Source organism: Odontesthes bonariensis, chromosome 1 (assembly GCF_027942865.1).
Source record: "Odontesthes bonariensis isolate fOdoBon6 chromosome 1, fOdoBon6.hap1, whole genome shotgun sequence".
Lineage (NCBI taxonomy): Eukaryota > Metazoa > Chordata > Actinopteri > Atheriniformes > Atherinopsidae > Odontesthes > Odontesthes bonariensis.
Window position 1 is genome coordinate 8,177,489 of NC_134506.1, and position 21,690 is coordinate 8,199,178.

Genomic DNA, 21,690 nt, shown 5'->3' on the forward strand with positions numbered 1-21,690 from the left:
ATTTTAGTAACTGTCGTTTAATTGAAATCTTGGATAGCCAATCCTCAGTCCCAGTTTCTGGAAAGGTGAAACAAATAAGCAACTGTGAAACAAATAAGCAACAAATAAACTCCCTGTAAAACCTATCTTCATACTGTAGTCTACAGAATTAAACCAAATTGTTGCCAAACCCAAGTAGAAGCCGCTGAAATGTAATATTTGTATATTGTCACGTATTTACATTCATGTTACCTTTCAATTTCAGTTGTGATAAATACCCTTCAGCCTGATAGCTGGATGGAGCTGTATGTTTAGTATCAGTATTGAAGAGGACTTGCTGACATGTGTCTTCCCATTCTGTAAACCTTATTTCACTCTGCAATAGAGGAGAAAGGAACAGTCGGAGGGGTACAAAAAGATTAGGCAAATGTAAAAAAAAACGCTCCTCATTGTGTTCCACAGTTGCCGAAGTGGGTTGCGCGACTTTCTTTCTGGCTTCATCCCTTTCTTCCTACACACATACCAAATCATGTGCCAGATTAGAAAATAGATAACTGTTATGTTAATATATATGTGCTCAAGTCACATACATGCTGACATGCTCAACATTGAGAAATTCAAGTCAGTTTCAGTGTTGCTCATGAGCACAAAATTCAGTTGTACATTACTAGCACACATATTGTATAACTAAATCTTATGAAAACTGCAGCAGCTGTCCCGCAAATAAAGAAAACAAAAAAAGAGAGAGAGAAAGAGAGAGCGATAAAAGAAAGAATACTTTGCTCGGAAATCTGGAAATCTGTCATGACAGTTCTGTGCTGTGTGGGTAGATGTTGAACCTCCTGCACATTGACGTCCATCAAAAACATTTTGGAACCGGTTCAGATATTTCTAATTTTACAGCTTCAAGATACAAGACACATCAATTATTTGTTGTATGTTCATTTTTGTTTCTTTCGAGTTTTTTTTTCTTCATGCTTTTGAGCTTAACTGTGTTTCTCAGCCATCTGAATATTGCACATCACGGGCTCTTAACCATCAGCACAACAAGGCTAGCAAGTACAATCTGACTATGACACTCTCACCTCAGATTATGCTGCTGTCAACACATTCCTTGGTTGTCGTCACTCATCTTTAGATTCATATTCAGAGGGTGATTGTGTTGATAACAGACTGCTGTTGCACTAAACTGTGCATCATCGTTTTTTGGCATGCGGAGGAAGTGGTGGAGGGCTGGGTCAAAACTGTTATCACCCTATCATATCTCTGACAGCTACCTGTCAAAATCAGGTCGCAGGAAGAGATGCAAGGATATCCTGCAATGCTGACAAAGCCAAATCTCTCTCTTTTCTTCTTTCTTTCTGTCTGTCTAATTTTGCATTGTTAATTTTCTCTGCCATCCAGCAAATGCTTAATAGGAATGATGATTGTAGCAGGAACCAAAAAAAAGAAAAAAAAAACACAGAGAAAAGGAGAGGCGGCGGTGGTGTTGAGGGTGTGTGTGCTTGAATTAACTGGGGTTGTATCTCAGAGCCATGGTGTTCCTACAAAAACTGAAAAGCTTATGAAATGTCAGCGTTCTGTCAGTGGGGAAAATAGCTTGGCCTGTGAACTCCTTTTTATGTGTTTCACTTTGTATTGCGTTTGCACATTGAGCACAGGGAAGGAGGGGCAATGAGAGACAGACAGTAGACAAAGAAAAAAATGTGTTGTGTTGCGATGTTTGTAGGGCTGGCTTGAAGTGACACTCATCACACCTTCCATTTGTCTCTCCCTCCTTGTGCTGTCTATGTGTTTGCTCCAGATGTTGGGGAGGACTTGGGAAAGGCAGCAGGGAGCATTCAGCCACCACTGTCCCAAGTTCGTGAGCGGAGTCTAGGCTCATCTTCTAAGGATTGTCCCTATTGTGGCAAGTCCTTCCGCACCTCCCATCATCTCAAGGTCCATCTGAGGATACATACAGGTCAGTACATCTATTGTCACATCCTTGCACAAGCATAGATTGCATTTCTTCAGCAATTAAACATTTATTCTGTTCATGCAAAATTTACCTTATACTTGTACTGACATTTCTTCTGGGGTTAGGCTGACATATTGGTTCATGAATATTGGCCTAATCACATATTGGAGTCAGTCTCTTTGTGATATGATGGATGTGATGCAAACTAATCAATCACTTACTTTGTAAATGAGAATACTGAATAAAGTAAGAAAGTAAGAAAAGTCAAAAGAAGGAAAGGAAGAAAAAACAGAAGAAAGTAAGAAAGGAAAATAAATCTGAATCTAAATGAACCTATAAACTCTTTTTTCTTAAAAGTAAATTCATTTCCGCTCACAGTTTCCGAATCACGGCACCAAAATGGCCTTAGGTTAAGCAGTATCATCAGAAACCAGTGATTCCATTTCAACAGTAATACATACTGCAATTTTCACCTGAGTAATAATCTTGTTTAGTCCAAAAACTAAACAATGGGTTTTCAGCCATCAGGTTTGAATTTTTCACAATGACATAAATTCAAACTGAGAAAGCTATTCTGTCGTAGATGTATGTGCTTCCTCACAGTGTCCCTCGTTTAGGCTTAAAGCCATTGTTAATTTGTTTTTTTCTACTCATCATTTCATTGAGCTCTAATTAACACAACAAGGGTTCAGTGTCCTCCAATGACATCACTCAGAGGGCAATTTCACACTCCCTAACTCTCAATAACTTTCAAGGCAAAACAAAGCTGGCCTGTCTACAATTTAGGGATATGCGTGAGATGGTGTGCCTAATAGTTTTAGCTTAATTTTTCCGTCAAGCATCCTGTCCCTCTGAGCTCTGTATTGTCTAACCAGACATCTTACCAACCGGGACTTAGGAGTTCTGTGATAGCCTGTCCCCTGGTTGTTCCTGGGAGGTTGAATCTACAGTCAGAGTCATGATGTGGACTGTGGACAGTATCCAGGGCTCTAGCCCTCTGCAAGGTATAAACGCCCCACTGACTATCCAGGTTAAAGACCAGCTATCCATCCAGACTGAGCAGAGGACGCCTCACAGCAAGGATACCTGGTAGTGTTTCAAAACTGGAAAGAAAGTAGTGATCGTTGGACACCTTGCATATTTTAAGTGGTGTAGAACATTTATTGTTGCTGTTGGGGCACAACAGAAATACACTGCCCTGCCAAAAAAGAAAGTCGCCACCTGCAAAAAAAAGGTCACACACTAATACTTTGTTGCACCGCCTTTAGCTTTGATTACGGCACTCATTCTGTGTGGCATTGTTTCGATAAGCTTCTGCAATGTCACAAAATTTACATTCCGTCCTGTTGCATTAATTTTTCACCAAGATCTTGTATTGATGATGGGAGAGTTGGACCACTGCGCAAAGCACCTCCCAAAGATTCTCAATCGGGTTAAGGTCCGGACTCTGTGGTGGCCAATCCATGTGTAAAATTGATGTCTCAATTTGATGTTCCCTGATCCACTCTTTCACAATTTTAGCCCGATGAATCCTGGCATTGTCATCTTGGAATATGCCCGTGCCATCAGGGAAGAAAAAATCCATTGATGGAATAATGTGGTCATTCAGTATATTCAGGTAGTCAGCTGACCTCAGTCTTTGGAGTCATAACGTTGCTGAACCTAGACCTGACCAACTACAGCAGCCCCAGACCATATCACTGCCCCCACAGGCTTGTACAGTAGGCACTAGGCATGATGGGTGCAGCTCTTCATTTGCTTCTCTTCTTACCGTGATGCGCCCATCACTCTGGAACAGGGTAAATCTGGACTCATCAGACCACATGACCTTCTTCCATTGCTCCAGAGTCCAATCTATATGCTCTCTAGCATTTTTTTTCCGATTAGCTTCACTGATTAGTGGTTTTCTTAGCTATACAGCTGTTCACTCCCAATCCCTTGAGTTCCTTTTGCATTGTGCGTGTGGAAATGTTCTTACTTTCACTATTAAACATAGCCCTGAGTTCTACTGTTGTTTTTCTGCGATTTGATTACATCAAACGTTTAAGTGATCGCCGATCACGATCAGTTAGGATTTCTTTCCGACCTTGAAGATGATGGTTCCCCAATATCTTTCCAGTTTTTAAAATTGCGTTGGACACTTCTCAACCCAATTTTAGTAGTTTCTGCAATCTCCTTATGTGTTTTCTCTGCTTGATGCATGACAATGATTTGACCCTTCTCAAACAGACTAACATCTTTTACACGACCACGGGATGTGTCTTTCGACATGGTTGTTTAAGAAATGAGAAGCTACTAATTGCATCAGTTGGGGTTGAATAACTTGTTACCAGCTGAAAAATAATCGCCCATGCAGTAATTGTCCAATAGGAGGTTCTTACCTATTTGCTTAATTGAATCCAAGTGGCGACTTTTTTTTGGCCAGGCAGTGGCAAAAGATCAGTTGCTCGATAAATAATACAACTTTTGATTTGTAACTCATGATTCATGAATCATCAAAATTTGGATTGGGAAAAAGTTTGCCGATTAAGTGCCTGATCTTTATGGGGTTGTAGGAAGAACCAAGTGACATACATTTGTCTGGTCAAAGCATTATCGAGCAAGAAATTAAGATCCTCATCCACAGTTTACCTAGATCACCTTGATAGGATTATTAAGGTCAGGAGTTCAGCGGAATTGTTGTAACAGAAAGGTAAAGGATAATAACTTTCTCATTGCAGATTAATCTTTAGGATGAGTTTAACTGCCATTAACTTTATGTTATTTTGTTCAGTATACTTAAAATATGACTTTGAGTTTAACAAACACAGTGACTTAAAGTGAAGTGCAAGATTTTCTTTTTTTAACATATCATTTTACACTCTTCTATAACATTTTGAGCTGTTTTGGTATTGGAGTTTTGTACACCTTAAAATAACAATTCTGCAGTGATGTTGCATGAGAGAGAGCAGTCAAGATTAGAAGAAGAAAATGAGGTAGGATAAATCAAGAAAAGCACGGAATATATAAAAAAACAAAGCTTATAGTGCACATTTCCCTTCTCTGTCCGACTGTATTTCAGCTCTCTTATACTTGTGTCGTAACAGCCTCATACCAATATAAGCAGAGAACAAACAGATATCTGCCATCAGTCTCATGTGATTCTGGCTTCAACATCCTAACATTCATAAAATCTCCAGATACATAATCCTCTTGTCTAAAATGAGTGCCATACATGGTCATACTTGTTGTTACAGATAATGCTACAGGTGAAGTCCTGTTTTAAATTATACAAAGTGCAGCCAGGGAGGAAAACTGCACTGGGTGAGAACGTCAGTATCCAAGCAGATGAAATCCCTGTTCATGGTTGAAAATGAACCGTGCTGTGGAGTATTTGGGATTAAAATCTTACGATCACTGTCACAGTGCCCTGATCTGAAGAGTGCAGATCCTTCTTATCACAGTAGGAAATCTCTCCTGACAGTAGAGTGACAAGAATTGCAAGTTTTCAATCCCAGATGAAGCTGAACACATGTCTGGCTTCATCCAGAGCATGGTTCATTCATGATCTTGAATGGGGATTTAATCTCTTTTAGCTCAATTAGGTCAGAAAAACTGTGGATTCTTTGTCCTGAAAGACTTGAATTTATGCAAGCTGCACTACTACAATATTCACAGTGATGGAAAAGACAAAAAAGACCAACTGACCTCATCACAACTACAGAATTATCACTGTCACCTCTGCTGTACACAGTTTCACAGCAGAGCTCCACATAATGTGAAATTATCCTTTTTGGGAAAAAAAAAAACCTTAAATGTCTACTTTTTTTCTTAATTGTTGCTAGTTGTTTTATCATAAAATACATTAATAACCTTTCAAACGGCTGGGGTGGTTTAAGTTCAGATTTATTGTCATGTACAGTCATACACAAAATTTCTCCTCTGCTTTTAACCCATCCACGTTGGCACCTGTTGAACATACACATGCACAGGGTCACACACTCATAGAGACAGATGCTATACACTGGAGCGGTGGGCAGCCATTCACATCGCCCAGGGAGCATGGGGGAACAGTTCCTTGCTGAAGGACAGCTCGGCCGTGGCAAGGAGGTGGACTGACACCCCTCCAGCTGTCAGTTTCAGTTTCAGTTTCAGTGTTTAAGTTTTGGGAAGCCTGTGATATTTGGTGGTTAGTTAGCAATGTTATAGTTATGTCTGCATTGAATAGTATAGTAAGAATACCCATGAGAGCCATATTTTATCATGGAGGAAGTGGAAACCTCTACCCCAGCCTAGTGTTAACTCATTTGGCAAAACACTCTACTAACCCTACAAAATTTCATCCACTCTATATTTTACATTCGTTCTTTCATATGGAAACACACAGTATCTGTGTGTTAACTCATATGGAGCCACCTACAGAAATATGGGGAAGTTTAGTAAGGATGTTGTCTTTTGGACTGGAATGTATCCTTGGATGTAGGCCTATCTAAGCACAGCTTTAGCATCATGTCTTCCACGAATGAAGACAATAAAAAAGTGCTTGATGCATACCCAACATGTTGCCTTTAAATCATTCCCATAACCTAATCATACCAGCTCCACTGTGACATCCGATTACATCTACAAGATGACTACTGTAGCAGCTGAAGATCCTCTGGTGACAATGCAGTGATATTCAAAAATGACTAAAAAATGAGTAAACTAAAATAAACTGACAGACACAATGGAGTTGCTTACCAAGTTGGTCGAGGCACCTTTGTGCAATACAATGCAGAGATTAATGAGCAACTAACACCAGCTTGAAAGGAATGAAGTGAATTTAAATTTCTCAAAAAGTTAAAGAGCTAATGTTACAGTATTAATTTCCTCTTGAACAGTGAGTGGGAAAATATCCATTAGCAGAATTAACCACAGTTTTCTAGGTAGCTAACATTGTGCGACTGTGGCACTACAGTGTGGGGCCAGAGCTAATGAACACACTGCAGAGGGTGATATTTCATTATACAAATTAATGCTCACATTTTAATGGGAAAGTCACATAATGAATCTAGGCTTCAGTGACAGCAATTAGAGACCCAGATTGTCCCCTTCTGGACAAGGCACTATTTAGCAGTAAGCAGCTGTGTCTAAAAAATAAAAAGGTCCTTGCTCTTGACAATCGCTACACATAACTTCAGGCAGAACCACATAACCAATAGGAGTCCCTGCTCACCTTTAAATGAGGAGAGGGGGAGAGAAAGAAAGGGACACAGAGAAAGAGAAGAAGCATGACTTGCCCATGTCACTTAACCTTAACCTAACCTTGTAATCAGGATGAATCAAGAGGGACATGTGATCTCGCTCTCTATCCCTCTCATTCCTTTGGGCCCTCTCCATCTCTTTCTTTCCCTTCTATCTCCAATAATCTCCCCCCTGAAACATTTTTTCAGTGCATATCCATTTTTTTCTCCATTACCATTCTATGCCATCCAGTGTCTTTAATACAGTAACACAGCTAGATTTAATATTGCACTATAGAGCACACTTAATATCCAAAGTTCCCTTGTGCATATGCAATACATTTTTGTGGTGGGATTTTTCTCTCTTTGATAATTGAACAGTTAGTCCTAACAGTATTAGAACTATTGTCAGTTCACCACTAACTACTTACCAAAGTGATAAGGGAAGCAATATTGTGGTTTTATTGTCAACAGTTTCCACTAAAACTCATATGAATGGATCCCTCTAACAAGCATCACTCAGCTCAATAGTCTAAACATTATTAGAATACATCAGTGACATACACTGGTACTAATGATGAGCTGCCTTACCCATGTAATATTTTCTGCTGGATGAATATATTTATTTTAAGTTTTTACACACTGTCTATCTAAGGCTGTTACTTTTCCTTCTGGCATGATTGAACTTAGTTTTAGTTTTATTTTTTCCATCCTTCTGGCCAAATGGAGATTAGTCTTCCAGTATGTTATATCTATTAAGGCATTTTAATTGTCCTTCTGTACAGGTTTGGGGTATTTATCTTTACTTATTTCTGTGGTACAAAGCCAGATGAATCCCTGCACATGCAGTGGAAACACAGAACGGAGGAGCAGGACACAGTACTGCATTCAGGGAAAGGGTGATTTACAGTCACAATGGTGTTGCTTAAATGTGTAAATGCTCTACATTTTTAAGTTCAAAGGTAAATAAAAGCCACGTTGTTTAATTTAATTTCCATCTATAATCTACCTTTGAATGACTGAAAAAATGTATGAAGTAGACCAATTAATTTAAGTAAGAAATGGCAAAAAGTTTACCATTCTATATTTAACTACCATATAGCAATTTCCTGTGAATCGTGGCAGCAATGATCTGTCTTGTGGCTAGGAGGTTGTGCTGTTTGCGCTGATATCAATTAAAAGTGGATTAACGGGTACATAATGACCTTTAGCAGTAAATTGTGTGTAATGTTGCAAGGCAGGATACAGTATATTCCCCAGATGTCACACCAGGCCCCTGACGTATGATGGAGCAGATGTCTTAGCCAGTCCAAATGGCTCTCAAAGACACAAACACACATGCACGTATACACACAGGCTCAGGCTGACACGCATGCATAAACATGTGTTCACACAGATTCCAAATGGTGCACACACACACACACACTTATGTGGAGATGCAGAAATGCACAAATCGTCTGTTTCACTTGCTCCAGATATTTAAATGCTTAATTTTGATGGAAACGTGGCATAAAGTGATCACTCTGTGAGGGCATTTGTATTTATTTTAAGTTTGCCTTACTCAGTAAACATCAAAGGGCAATGATAGACATGTAATCTTTTATGCTTTTTATTCTCATTTTAGATATGTAGAGGGTACATTAATCTTTATTTTCTACCCATGAACATTAACAACCTCTTATAAGGAAAAGACAGAGGATGAAAAAAATAATATCAGTCTAATTTCTGTCTAATTTGGCTCCTAGAATATAATTTTGTCCAGTTAGAGGAATTGAGAATGATCATTTGCATCAGGGATGTTTCCTTATTAAATCAGCACTGAGCCTCTGTTCAGCAGCTCACAGGAGAAGCACTTATTGGGTTAAAAGCTCATCTCGTATGGTTTATTTTAAATATACTCTATGCTTCATAGACACTCTTGTGTAAAAGAAAAGATATCAAATCACTGCCTTTCTTTCTTCAGTCAGGGTTATCTGTATCACCGCATGCTCTCTTTCTCTTTCTGGTTTCTTTCTTATTCTCTCTCTCTACACTCCTCAGCATTTCCACCTTCAATTTTCTTTTGAATAGTCTCCTATTCTTTTCTCTATTCTATCAATATTCTATTGAGTTGGTGTTTGTGGCCCTTTATTTGAGAACTCTGCAGTAGGTCTGCAGATTGCAGAGTCTTTTTCTGGAATGGTGCCCTCTAAATAATGATAAATTACTTGAGCAGTATGCCATTTGCTAATTATATCCATGATTTACTACACAGCCCGACTTAAATCATTCAAACCAGCCTTGCGTAACAATGCCTTTTTTCCTTCTATAAAAGGGTTTCCATGTGTATTATCTAAACATTTTATTGGCACATTTTGAATATATAGAATGTGCATATAAATACTATGACCATGCAATCCTCTTTTATTTCTTATTCCATCAATCTTTACTGTCTTCACAAACAGCCAATGTTTTGCCTTTAACAGAAATTCCACTCCAGGAACTTTTTATATGTGTATGTTTTAAAAAAAAATCAAGCTTAGCATTTTTTCTCTCGGTTCATTGTTTAATGAATCCAAATCTGGCTCAGACTCCAAGCCTATTATAATTGCTAGCAGGATGTGTTCTATTTCAACATAAGTATCATTCCAATGGCAGACCCATTTCTGGCAGAATAATGCTGGTGTTATACCATCATCAAGAATATACATGAATATGGATGTGAAGCATAAATAAATATATGTAGATGTTACACAACAGTATCACCCATCCTTTACGGTAATATAAATCACTTTACTGTCATGAATCATATTGTTCTTCATCACAGGGCTTCACTGAAACATGTGGTACACATTTGCTGTGTGCTTATTATTATTATTATTATTATTAGTAGTAGTAGTATTTTTATTATCATTATCATTAAGTATTACAGTGAACTGTTCCTATTTTGGACTCAGTTCACTGCTGTGTGACGGTGGTCATAGTTATATTGCATTGTGACTGATTTATACTTCTCAAGATAAACTGCAAATAGGGAACGTCCGAGAAATTGCTTTCCTATTGCCAAGGCACAGGCCTGACAGCAAACAAAGCCAGAACACAGGCATTATGACCCCACAGTAAAGACATACACATTCTCTCATAGATATGGAGAAACATGCAGCCCTCAGTCCTCAGCCCAACAGATAGAATCAAGACAGTTTTGTTGTCAGCTGAAAATATTATCTCTTGTAGTGGACTGAAAGCACCATATGGTGAAATGTTTTATGGTGTTGATATGAGTGATGGCTCACTTGGCGGAGCTAGATCGACCCATATTCAGATGCCTACTCCACACCCCTACTCCCGTTGCAGTGCACACACACCCACACACACACGTCCACGCATCAAGTGGAGCTGAGTTGATGACTGGGAAAGAAACGACATGGAATTGTTGGTTGAAGCATGTTCTTGTTCATTATCCCTCATGTTTGGGTTTATTTTATTGTGTGCCTTATTATTTCTGCCTTAATTCTATTTGAATTACTTTCCGAAGCAATATTTGTCGGAAATTAAAAAACACAATTTTTTATATATTTTTTAATGGCAACCAATATTAGTTAATGATATGCATATTTCGCTCTTTTTTTTTCCTTTTTTTTCTTAGCTCCTTTGACCTAATTTTTCTTTGTTCAGGGAGGTTACATGACCCTAGGGTCCACATTCCCTCCTCCAATAAATAGATTTTGATATCCATTTAATATAATAAGCAGGTTAATTATTCATTGTTTTCATTGTCTTCCCTTTCTTTTTGTGTCTTTTTCTTGGCTTCTCAGGAGAGAAACCCTACCGATGCCCTCATTGTGACTATGCAGGCACCCAGTCTGCCAGTCTGAAGTACCACCTGGAGCGTCATCATCGTGAACGTCAAAATGGCTCAACTACATCAGTCCCATCCTCTGGTCACAACACTTCTTCTGATCATAAAGAGGAACATGGAAAGACAAGCGGTGGCATCTTTGCCCGACCAGATGTCCTCCGTAATGTTTTCAAGGGTATGCCTCCCAACCTAGACTTCAGAGCAGGTCCATTGCTACCACATCAGTGGGCATCAGCTGGCATGCTGTCTTCACATGACCGAGATCGTGGGGACCGTCGTTTTGACTCTGCCTCTTCAGCTGAGAACATGAAAACTGCAGATGGCCCACCCATAGTCTCAACAGCAACAGATAGTGCCGCCAGCTTCTCCGATCTAAGCAGGGCTTACCAAAGTATGATGGGAAATGGAGTCCACTTTCAAGGTTCTCTTCAGGCTTTCATGGACAACTTTGTCCTCAGCTCTATGAAGAAGGATAAACAGAGTCCAATCCAGCTTCCAGCCCAGCGCTACCAAGATAATGGTGAACCAAAAGCAAAACGTGCAACCTTAAACGACCAGGACAGAGCTGATAAGGCTGAAGCTAAACAGAATTCGGAGCCTGGTAAACCTGGGTCCCAGTATGAGCCACTTGATCTGTCTGTATCAGTCCGGCCTGAGTCAGCATCCGGATCTCTCCCTGGCTCCTCAGTCACCATTCATGATAATGTGGTTTGGCATGGCTGCCTTTTCTGCTCCTTCTCTACTTCCTCATTGGAGCTCATGGCTCTGCACCTGCAGACCAATCACCTTGGTAAGGCCCAAATGCAGCATTCTGATACAAGCAAAGAATTTAATCAAGAGGGCTCTCCCACCACCTCTGCCATTCACTCCTCCAATACCAAGACTGCGGGTTTGGCTCATGACAGAGATGGAGACCACATGGACCAGCCATACAACCCCTTCCAGAGTGACTTCTACAGGAGGTTTGGTGGCTTGTATGATGAATCTCCAAGAACGAGTCAGGGCATTCAAGGACATACCGGCCAGACTGAGCAGAGTCCAGAACTACCTGGCCAGGCTTTTGGAGGAACATCTTCAGCTGGAGATGACCAGATTGGTGAGAGAGGCTCATGTGGAGATGCTGAAGTTGACCACATTGGATCAGATGAAGAGGTTGCAAAGACTGGGGAGCACAGTGCCAGTGAAACCCCTTCAACCACCCCCAAGAGACAACAACTGCAGAATCATGCTGACGAAGAGGACGATGTGGGGAGAGTGGCTGAAGAAGAGGAGGAGAGAGACGAAGAAGAGCATATAGACATGAACATAGAAGAAGAGGGAAGTTTAGCTTCAGACCACATCCATACCTATCCTAAACAGCTCCATGATGACTCCTCTCTTCCCCCAAAGTGTGGAGGTGGTTTGATAGCATCCTCCTCCACAATGACACCACTTTCACTGGTTCCCCAGCCCCAGAACCAAATGTTGCCACTTGAGAAGGCCTGGCAGCAGGGCTTGGGCCTCCTTTCTCCTGGAGGTCCACCAGGACTGTTGAAGGCTGAGCAGCAGACCCACCTAGAGAAGCAGATAAACATGCTGTCTGTCCTCAGAGCCTACAGCAATGACAACCTGTCTGCATTCAACGGCCTGGGAGGTGGAAGCGCAACCTCAGGGGGCATGAATAGGTCTGATGTACCTGGTGAGTGTGTTGAATTCCTACTAGCACTTAACTGTTGTAAAGAACACAGACATATATTCACACACAACACCATCAAGAGAAAGCTACACACATATAAGACACAAACTGAAACAGATTCAATTTTGCCACCACGACATACACATCAACCTAACACACAAGACAAACTTTTTTTTTTTTTCGTTTTTTGCTTGACACCCACAAAGGAATCCCAGACACTCATTAAATGTCTCAAGATTGGCTCTGAAGTGATTTCAGCCTTATTTTAAGCAAGTTTAGAAGCTATCAGACTGGCGACTAGCAACAGATTAATCTTTATTACACATTTATATAACTTGGAGTGCAGTGCCTACCTCCTGCTCCACAGCATGAGGGGAATAACCCTGGATGAGTCAGAGCAGGACCTCAGTTCCTTCTGCCATCTCCTCCACATGTCTCTTAACTATCTTAGCTCTCATAAAGCTGGCTCCCAAAAGCCCATTACTTTATAAGACTCGTCGATCTATGACCCTGTGAAAAATGAACTGTCAACTTTCATGATTCTACTAAGATTATAGCTGCTCCTTGAGACTGAAGAAGGAAGTTTATTTCCCTTTCTTTTTTTACAATGCTCTTTTGCTTTTTTACGAGTGGTTACTATTTGCTATGTGTCAATGTAGAAAGAAAATAAAACCGAGTGTTAATGCTTAGCTTTTGAATAAGTGATTTATATATACCAATGGAGAGAAATAATCCCGAATTAGCTCTAATAGTGGTACTTGAGAGCCAGTTACATATTTTTTTGGCGTGAATATTCAATGGATTCGACTGAGTCATGAATATTTTTTTTCTATTGTTTAGACAACAAAAAATATGGAACCAATGGACCCTAAATGCAATACCTATCTTTACAGACCCTCATCCAGAAAATAATCAAATGCAGTATATTTAACAAGAAAAATTAAGCCTTGGTGTAAAAATATCCTACATATTTGCATATTGTTTCATACTAAAGCCTGGCTCATAAAGGCAAGCTATTTGGACAGTTCCCTTTGCAACTAGGAATGCGTGACCTTTATAGAAAAGGCTTTCTCTGTTGAACAAAGGTCTTTCTTACATGCATTAGTCTGAGTCACCCATTCATTGTAAGTACAACACAGGCCGTTATGTATCTAATCTCCTGGCAAATCTTTGGATAAAACTGGAGATAGCATTGATGAATATGACATTTTTTTGGTAACATAAGTAAAATCAAAACATGCTGTCACAGGTGTGCTTACTTACAAAGAGATCTTTCTTGCCAAACTCCACACCTACGTCAGGTGACAGCTGTCTTTTTGTAGTGTTCCAATCATTTACTTTCAGATAGTACAACAATCTTATATAAAAGCTTAGCTGCTACTGATCTCAAAAGTTTTATATATTCACATGTGTTAAAGAGCTACGGTTAATGACGGAATGGTGGTTTGAAAGAAACATTCTAGAGTGGTTTGCCATATATGAAAGGCAGGGTTTTATAACACTAAAAATTAAGAAAGGGGAAAGAGAGAGAGAGAGATGACAAGAGAGAGACAAGACAAGAGGACACAAAGTGACTCATCAGATTTGATCAGGAAGCAACCTTGGGGATCATCTTCTCCACATATCTGTTTCTGTCAGTTGTAGTTATTATTCTAAAACAAAAAACTGTGCTTTTTTAATACTGATGTGCGAACACTTACAGTCACATCTCCTCTGACTGTTAAACCTGTCCTCTGCCCTTCTAATATAAGTAATACAAGCCTGTGGTGTTCTATTTACTAATACTATAGTTGTTTATAATAATCGATGAGCTGCTTGTGCAATACTAGCTTCAAGCATTCTATTCCATTCTCTCTTATTCATGCTTCGTGCCAGACATAATTTGTTTAGGTTGTCTAAAGAATAATGTGAAAAAATAAAATAAAAATCAGATGGTGGCAACAGCTACGGGTTGCTTTGATCTTAATCCATAATAACCAAATTCATTCTGCATTGAAGTTATTTATCTTGAATGCTCATACAACATCATGATATTTTTGAAAGTTGATCTCATAAGGCTTTTTTCCACAAATAGATTATACGTGGTGAAGTTGATGTATTGAACAAAATCATTATAGGGACATGGTTCCTAAAAACTGTACTAGAGTTGAGTACAAAAATCATAATACTGTTAGTATTGTACAACTATTGTGACTGTTCCTGTCAGTTCTGATTTATATGCTACTATTGTGTAACTATATGAGAAAAAATAGGTGCACTTGTTTCAGTAAAATGCGCTTTTACTGTCCTTCTTCATGTTTCCACTTGTAAACCCCTTGTGTTTGAGGGTCACCAGCAGCTTGAACAGTAAGAGGCACACATTCCATGGTTTTATGCTGGTTGGAGAAGGTGGGGGTAGTGTAGACGACCATAAAACTCACTTCAGACCTGGCAAAATGTGATTATCTGGAGTGGGTTTGCATTAGGTTTGTATGCAAATAGAGCATAAATCATTAATATCGAAATTCTCCCCTGAATCTGCGGGAACTGTTGTAGGGCACGCATTGCACGTCTGTTGTGACCGTCTCTTCATTAGTATGCCCAGAGGAAACTAAAAAGGGTACAATGCACATGAATCTACTTGTCCTCTGACATACAACAGATATGTAAATATAGAAAATACTAACACACATTGACATGTCTGCAGTTTTTAACCACACCTCACGAAACTGACCCAGGAATTGGATTTAAAAATAAATGTCATTAACAACAGCAGTGGCCCTGATGCCAATCAGAAAAGGTATCTGGTTACTGAAGTACAGTATACTGTAATGATTGATATGAACCCACACCATTTGCCATACTGTAGATGTGCTTAACACAATCAATACTTGGCTGCAGCGCAGACCTATCTATAGCCATGCATTATCAAACATGAAGTATTACATATTCAAACAGTGCTGAACATGTCAAGACTGCTTGCGAACATTGCTCCTCACATCGTATTACTTACATTACCTCCACCCCCTTGTTCATTTAATACACTGAGTGTGGAGTAGAACTTCAGAAGGTTGAGATTGACAAGCTCGAGAGGACATGTGGAGGATTTTAGAGAAGAAAATGGCAGAGCTCATAGTTGAGCACCTCTTACAATTTGAGAAGTAGGCAAGAGAAAGAAGAGAGGGAGACCCTGTATATTCTCAATTAGACCCATCACTCCCACTTTACAAGTACTCTCATATTGCGTTTCATTGTTCTCCTAATAAGTGTTACGGTTTGTTTGTGTTGCTGATAAAAATGCTCTGAGAGAGTCATCTCCTTTAAACACTTTAGATTACACTTAAAAGTCTTTAACAATCACAATAACAGTAGTAAGGGGAAATATATTAAAGAAATTTAGATAAAACATATTCCATGCCGTCTCCAACAAAAGTCAGTGAATAAGAACAGTCGAGTTTGACTTTATTAGGATAATAATAAAGATAAAATCCCACATGATATTTTTATATACAAGATAAACATTATTTAGGTCATTTTCACAACTCATTGCTATAATCTGACAATGGGAGCTGCAGAAAAAGATGCGAAATGTTGACTGTTGACAGCACATGTGCTAGTCAATGTTGTGTCTTCTTCGTGTGGTCAGAAAGGCAGGAAAACCCAGCCAAAGCCGATCTCTCGTAGGGAAGGTTTTATGCCTGCTGTTAAGAAGTCAGGGATCATAAACCTTCCCTGTGTTACTAACATCATTAAACATAACTGAAATCTGACTCCTTGTTACTTTTTATTTTATTTTTCCCCTAAAGGGACCAAAAATTCTAAGTTCCCAATTGCTATTGAATGCAATGTAATATATATGTGTGGTTGTGTCTGCGTGGCTGTGTGTGCATGTGTGTGTTTATGTAACGGGCTTTGTAAAGCGCCGAAGGTAATTTAAGGCATATGGTAGGATGGTGGTTCACTGTGAAGCACAGATGTAGTGGATCATTGTTGGCATTACTGGAGTAATTTTCATTTTCTACATTTCAAGTGGAAGAAAGGTAGGGATGAAATGATCCCACACTACTAGATCTACTTAAGCTGGAAAGTAGTATAAGAAAATAGAAAAACTAAAATTGGCTGTTATTGCTGCATGGATCAAGGTGTTTTGATATTCAATCAGACACAAAAGTATCCCTTAATCAATCATCCACCCTCATCTGCAGCCCCTGTTACAAGATACCTCAAACATAACTGTGACAGTTCTAATTCTAAAAATCTATTTCATCAAGCTATATCTTATTTTTTTTCTTTTTAAGGGCACAAGTGGCCTTTATTCAACATTGTGTGGACAGGAAAGGGGGTAGAGAGAGTCAGGGCAGACATGCAGCATGGCTGCATTGAGGAACCAGTTGACCTGTACAGCTCCTCCATCTTGTTGTATCTATTTTTTTGTTAACACAACTGTATTTTTATAAACTAATTGTATTCAAGTAAGCTTTAGCTTGTAATGCAGATTATTGACAGCAGCAAGGAAAGCGACCTTGAGCCCTCCCCGTGGCATGTTTTGCGTGTGTTTGAGGGAAAGAGAATGACTAAAGCCTCTTTCACACATGCGTTTCACCTTATTGGCACAAAAAAACACTCCTTGGTTAACCTACTGCTGTTCCTCCAATTTCAAAACTTGCAAACCAGAAGCAAATGAGTCCTGTTTTCCTGTGTGTTTCACACATGAAGCTCGCATTGTGGAATCAGCTGAGTGAGGACAGCATCATTAGTGAGAGAGTCTCGTTCCATGATGCAGACATAATGTGTGTAAGTACACTAGAGGCGAGGCAGTTTTGCCTCTATTACTACCTACCTTGCCGGCTCAGATGCATACCAGCGGTGGAATAACTTTCATTGTCATTCTGCCTCTGTACCTTCCCACGTGACATGATGGGCAACAAAGGCACATCGGTTCCGACTTAAAAGGTACATATGTGAAAGTAGCTAATGAGAGGGGAGCAACAGGTGGAAGGTGGTCAATCCAAGCTGCCACTTCTTTAGATGAAGAATGAAGAAAACTTTGAAATGTCACTTGAGCCTGCCCTCAAATGTGAGTCAATTCCAGATTGATCTCGGTAGATCGTACATTAGCTATTTTTTTTTCTACAGCACCAAATGTTGTAGTTTCACAACAGATGCTCAAACATTTTACCATTGTTCCGTCTTGTACTCTCATTTCTCTTTGGTTGTATAGAGAGCTGTTGTATAGACAGCGTACATGATGATGTCAATCACCTACACCATTTTACTGCATTACTCACTGTTGATTTGCTCTCTCAAAAGAAGGCAGAGGGATGGAGAATGACTTTCGGTTTCTACCTTTCTTACAATACAGTAAGGCAAGGCAAGTTTATTTGTAGAGCACAATTTGTACACAAGGCAATTAAAGTGCTTTACAGCTACATAAGATCACAAGAAGGCAAATGAAATCATTCCAAAAAACATAAAAAAGAATCATTAATTAAAAGCAAAGAGTGCAGATAAAATACTTTCAGGTGTCATATGCACAGCTAAATAGAACTGTTTTCAGCCTGGATTTAAACATTGTCAGAGTTGAGGCCTGTCTCACATCTTCTGGAAGACTGTTCCAGATTTTAGGAGCATAAAACTGAAACGCAGCCTCACCTTGTTTAGTCCTGACTCTGGGCACCAGCAGGAGACCCCTCCCTGAGGTTCTCAGAGCCCGAGTTGGTTCATATGGCTCTAACATGTCAGAGATGTACTTTGGCGCTTGACCATGAAGAGACTTGTACACAAGCAGAGCTGTTTTAAAGTCTATTCTCTGAGCAACAGGAAGCCAGTGCAGAGACCTGAGCACTGGACTAATATGGTCGTATTTCCTGGTTCTAGTCAGGACTCGAGCAGCAGCATTCTGGATGTACTGCAGCTGTCTTACAGCCCATTTAGAGAGCCCAGTGAGCAGGCCGTTACAGTAGTCTAACCTGCTGGAGACAAATGCATGGATTAGTCTTTCTAAATCTGGTTTAGCACTGAATGGATTTCAATCCAACACGTTTTTTAACAGGCCTTTCACTTTATTATTTCACTCTCAATCACAAATGTAGCTAAAATTTAGATGTTAATGAATACTTGATTATAGAAAAAATATCCAGGATTATTTCTCACACATTTTAATATTCACACTTCAGTGTAATATTACGTCGATGCTCCATTACACAACACCCTACACATATGTAGCCATCTCACTATTTTGCATGCATTATCTATTTTACCAACATTATTACATATTTTCTTGTGAGACTGGACTGTCGATTGCCATAGACAGTGATAAAAATAAACATGTTCACAGATAGATTTGATGTCTATACAGTAGGTTATTCCTCCCCTAGATATTGTTATTCTGTTTTTGCAATAATTTGCTAGTTTTAATTGAATTGTGTATAACTGAGGGCTCTACTGTTTTGAGTAATAGCTGAGTTGTGTGGGCATGCATGATGTCATTGGTATCTCAATCAGATCAAATCATTGCATAGGGATAGCCAATGACAAACAATGCTATTCAACAGTTAAAACTGTGATGTAGCGGGAAAAAAATCTGTGTAAGCCAAGCTATAAGTTTATATATAGCATAAATAGTATATAGTTGATAGTTTATATATATATATTTATTTATTTATTTTTCCCCCCAGAAACGTCACTGCTATTGTATTGTATATGGAACTTGTATTAAAATTCACCCAAGCATACTGTTTGGTTGGCTAGTTTAGCTAAGACAAATTCAGTTGGAAGCATCTTGTAAACAGCTCAACCTGTTTTAACCTTCAACTAAAGTTTGACCAATATCTGAGTGACAGCATAGTAATCACTGATGTTTCTGTGTTTAGACCAAAGCATGTCCACTAGCACCCCTTCCTGTTTCTTAGATCTGTGCATTTTACTTTCCCACACTCCAGGATCCCTGCTTTTCTTTATCTCTCACTCTCTGGGTTTCTTTCTTTCCTTGTTGCTTGAGGGCACAAGCTCCTCCAGTGATTAAGCCATCTGGAGGCCTGTCTGTCTCTCTTTAACTGAGAAGAAGAAGACGACTGTTGGTGATACACTTCCCCAGGCTCTCATTGTGTGCCTCTACCATGCCGGAATGACAGCTTTGACGACTGGTGAAGGCGAGGTGCTGTTTCCCATGTGCAACGATATTACCAGTTTAACTTGTGCAGAGGTGCATTATCACCTTGTCACCCAAAAGTGCAAATAGTGTAGTTTTCAAAGAGCAATCAAACGTAATAGCTGCTGTCAAGCAGTAAAGATTGTACCTGTTGCTCACTCTCTCTTCTTATCTTTTCTCCTTCGCAGATGTGATAGCTCTAAAGCTATTTCCCGCTCACTAATTCTTCATATATCATTGGCCTGCTGAAAGGCCCTTTCTGAAAAAGCTTTGTAATCCTCCTATGTTACTTTTTCTATGTCATCTTCATTAGTACCAATATTGACCACATTGCACATCCTAAAAGTACAGGAGAGTGATGAAAGACTGTATTAAGTTGCACATGATAAGGAAATGGAGACAAATTGTGGATAACTGCAAAGTTACATGACAGTTATTCTATTAATTAGAAATAGGATGGGAAAGCAGGAGTCAAGACAGCATGGGAGCTGCGAAGTTGGAGTGAAATGAAGATTACATTCATAGGGTATACTTATACATAAATGTGTGTGTATTTGCTTTAGTGTGTTCCTGTGCAAATCATGTGCTTTAATGTACATATGCAAGTCTGTATGCCCTATCCCCTGTGCACTTGCAACGCTAGTGCACATAGCATTCGATATTGCAAAACACAAGACAATGGGTTATAAATTGGCCTTCTAACCCAATATATTTGACATGATCTCTGCTTCCCATCTCGTTAGTTTGCTGTTTGTTTCTTTTCTTCCCTGACTTCTGTAGACTTTGTTTAGTTTGAGTTGCTCCTCTTAAGAATGCAACGTTCCCTTCCCCAGGCACCCTGGAGATGTGAAGAGGATGCCTCAGTGGAGTTGTACTCATAAAGCTCCTCATCCTCTGAGAAAGAAACAGAGAGAGACAGCACAGAGAGTGAGAGAGAGTGAGAGAACAGTACCGCCAGGCAAAGGCACACAGGCATAATAACTACACTTACACAGCTAGTTGACACATAATGAGACAATGTTGCAGTAACTTCAAGGAAAACACAGATATGTAAAAAAAAACAACAGAGAGCAAGGCAGGAGAGGAAAACAGGCAGTTGTGGGGGTAAAACAAAAAAATTGAAGAAACTATGTCAACTTTTATTTCCTCTGTTATTCCACATCAATAAGGCATGCAGTAAGGCTGATAAAAGCAACAAATAAACACAGGTATAGACACATAGGCAGCAAGTTGCTGGGTTTGAAAAGCTCTGTGGCAATTAACGACAAATAACTTCTGTTACTTCCTGTAGCGAAGAATGATCCAACCACTCACTAAAAACATGTTTGATTTAAACATCAAAAAGCTTTAAGAAACAAATAAATAAAACTCAAATAAACAAAGTTGTGAGAGATCCAGAGCACAAACCGCAGGGGGAATAAGAATAAGAATAGCGAGCATCGAGACAAATAAGCCAGCAACATTATAATATTAGCAGTTAGAAAATGCACTTAATTCCTCAGCAGAGATGGATATAAACTGTATTGTTGCGTTGCAAATCCCAGCAACCGGATTTAAACTGCTGTATTGTTTTATTAGGGAAATATGGGGGTGGAGGAACACTGCTTATTCTAATTACAGTGATTTAATCAGGATTAGAGAGGTTACCTGGATGAGACTAGGGGGCATCCGTGGCAAGGGCACATGCTTTTAGACAGTCTGGTTACATGGTGGAGGATGTTTCACAGAGCTGGTCCTTATCGAGACTCATCTGTGACAATGACTTCAGCCTTGAAAACAATGACTTTCTTTGCTCTTGAATGTGTAAACACTGGCCTATTTATTCTGCCTTTCTTTCCCTCTCCGCTCTCTTTATTTCTTTTCTTTTTTTTTCTACCCCCTCCTGCCTAGTTAAACAGCAGGCAGAGG

At 39.5% G+C, this 21,690-nt stretch overlaps 1 protein-coding gene across 4 annotated transcripts in view; it reads left to right on the forward strand.

The window, feature by feature from the left end:
* znf536 (zinc finger protein 536) overlaps nucleotides 1-21,690 on the forward strand; it is a 203,555-nt gene that overhangs the window by 149,980 nt on the left and 31,885 nt on the right. For all 4 annotated transcript variants that reach the window (XM_075469018.1, XM_075469139.1, XM_075469076.1 and 1 more), the window contains 2 exons: nucleotides 1,784-1,942; nucleotides 10,935-12,656. In XM_075469018.1, coding sequence (XP_075325133.1) covers nucleotides 1,784-1,942; nucleotides 10,935-12,656 — 1,881 coding nt within the window. The remainder of the gene's footprint in view (nucleotides 1-1,783; nucleotides 1,943-10,934; nucleotides 12,657-21,690) is intronic.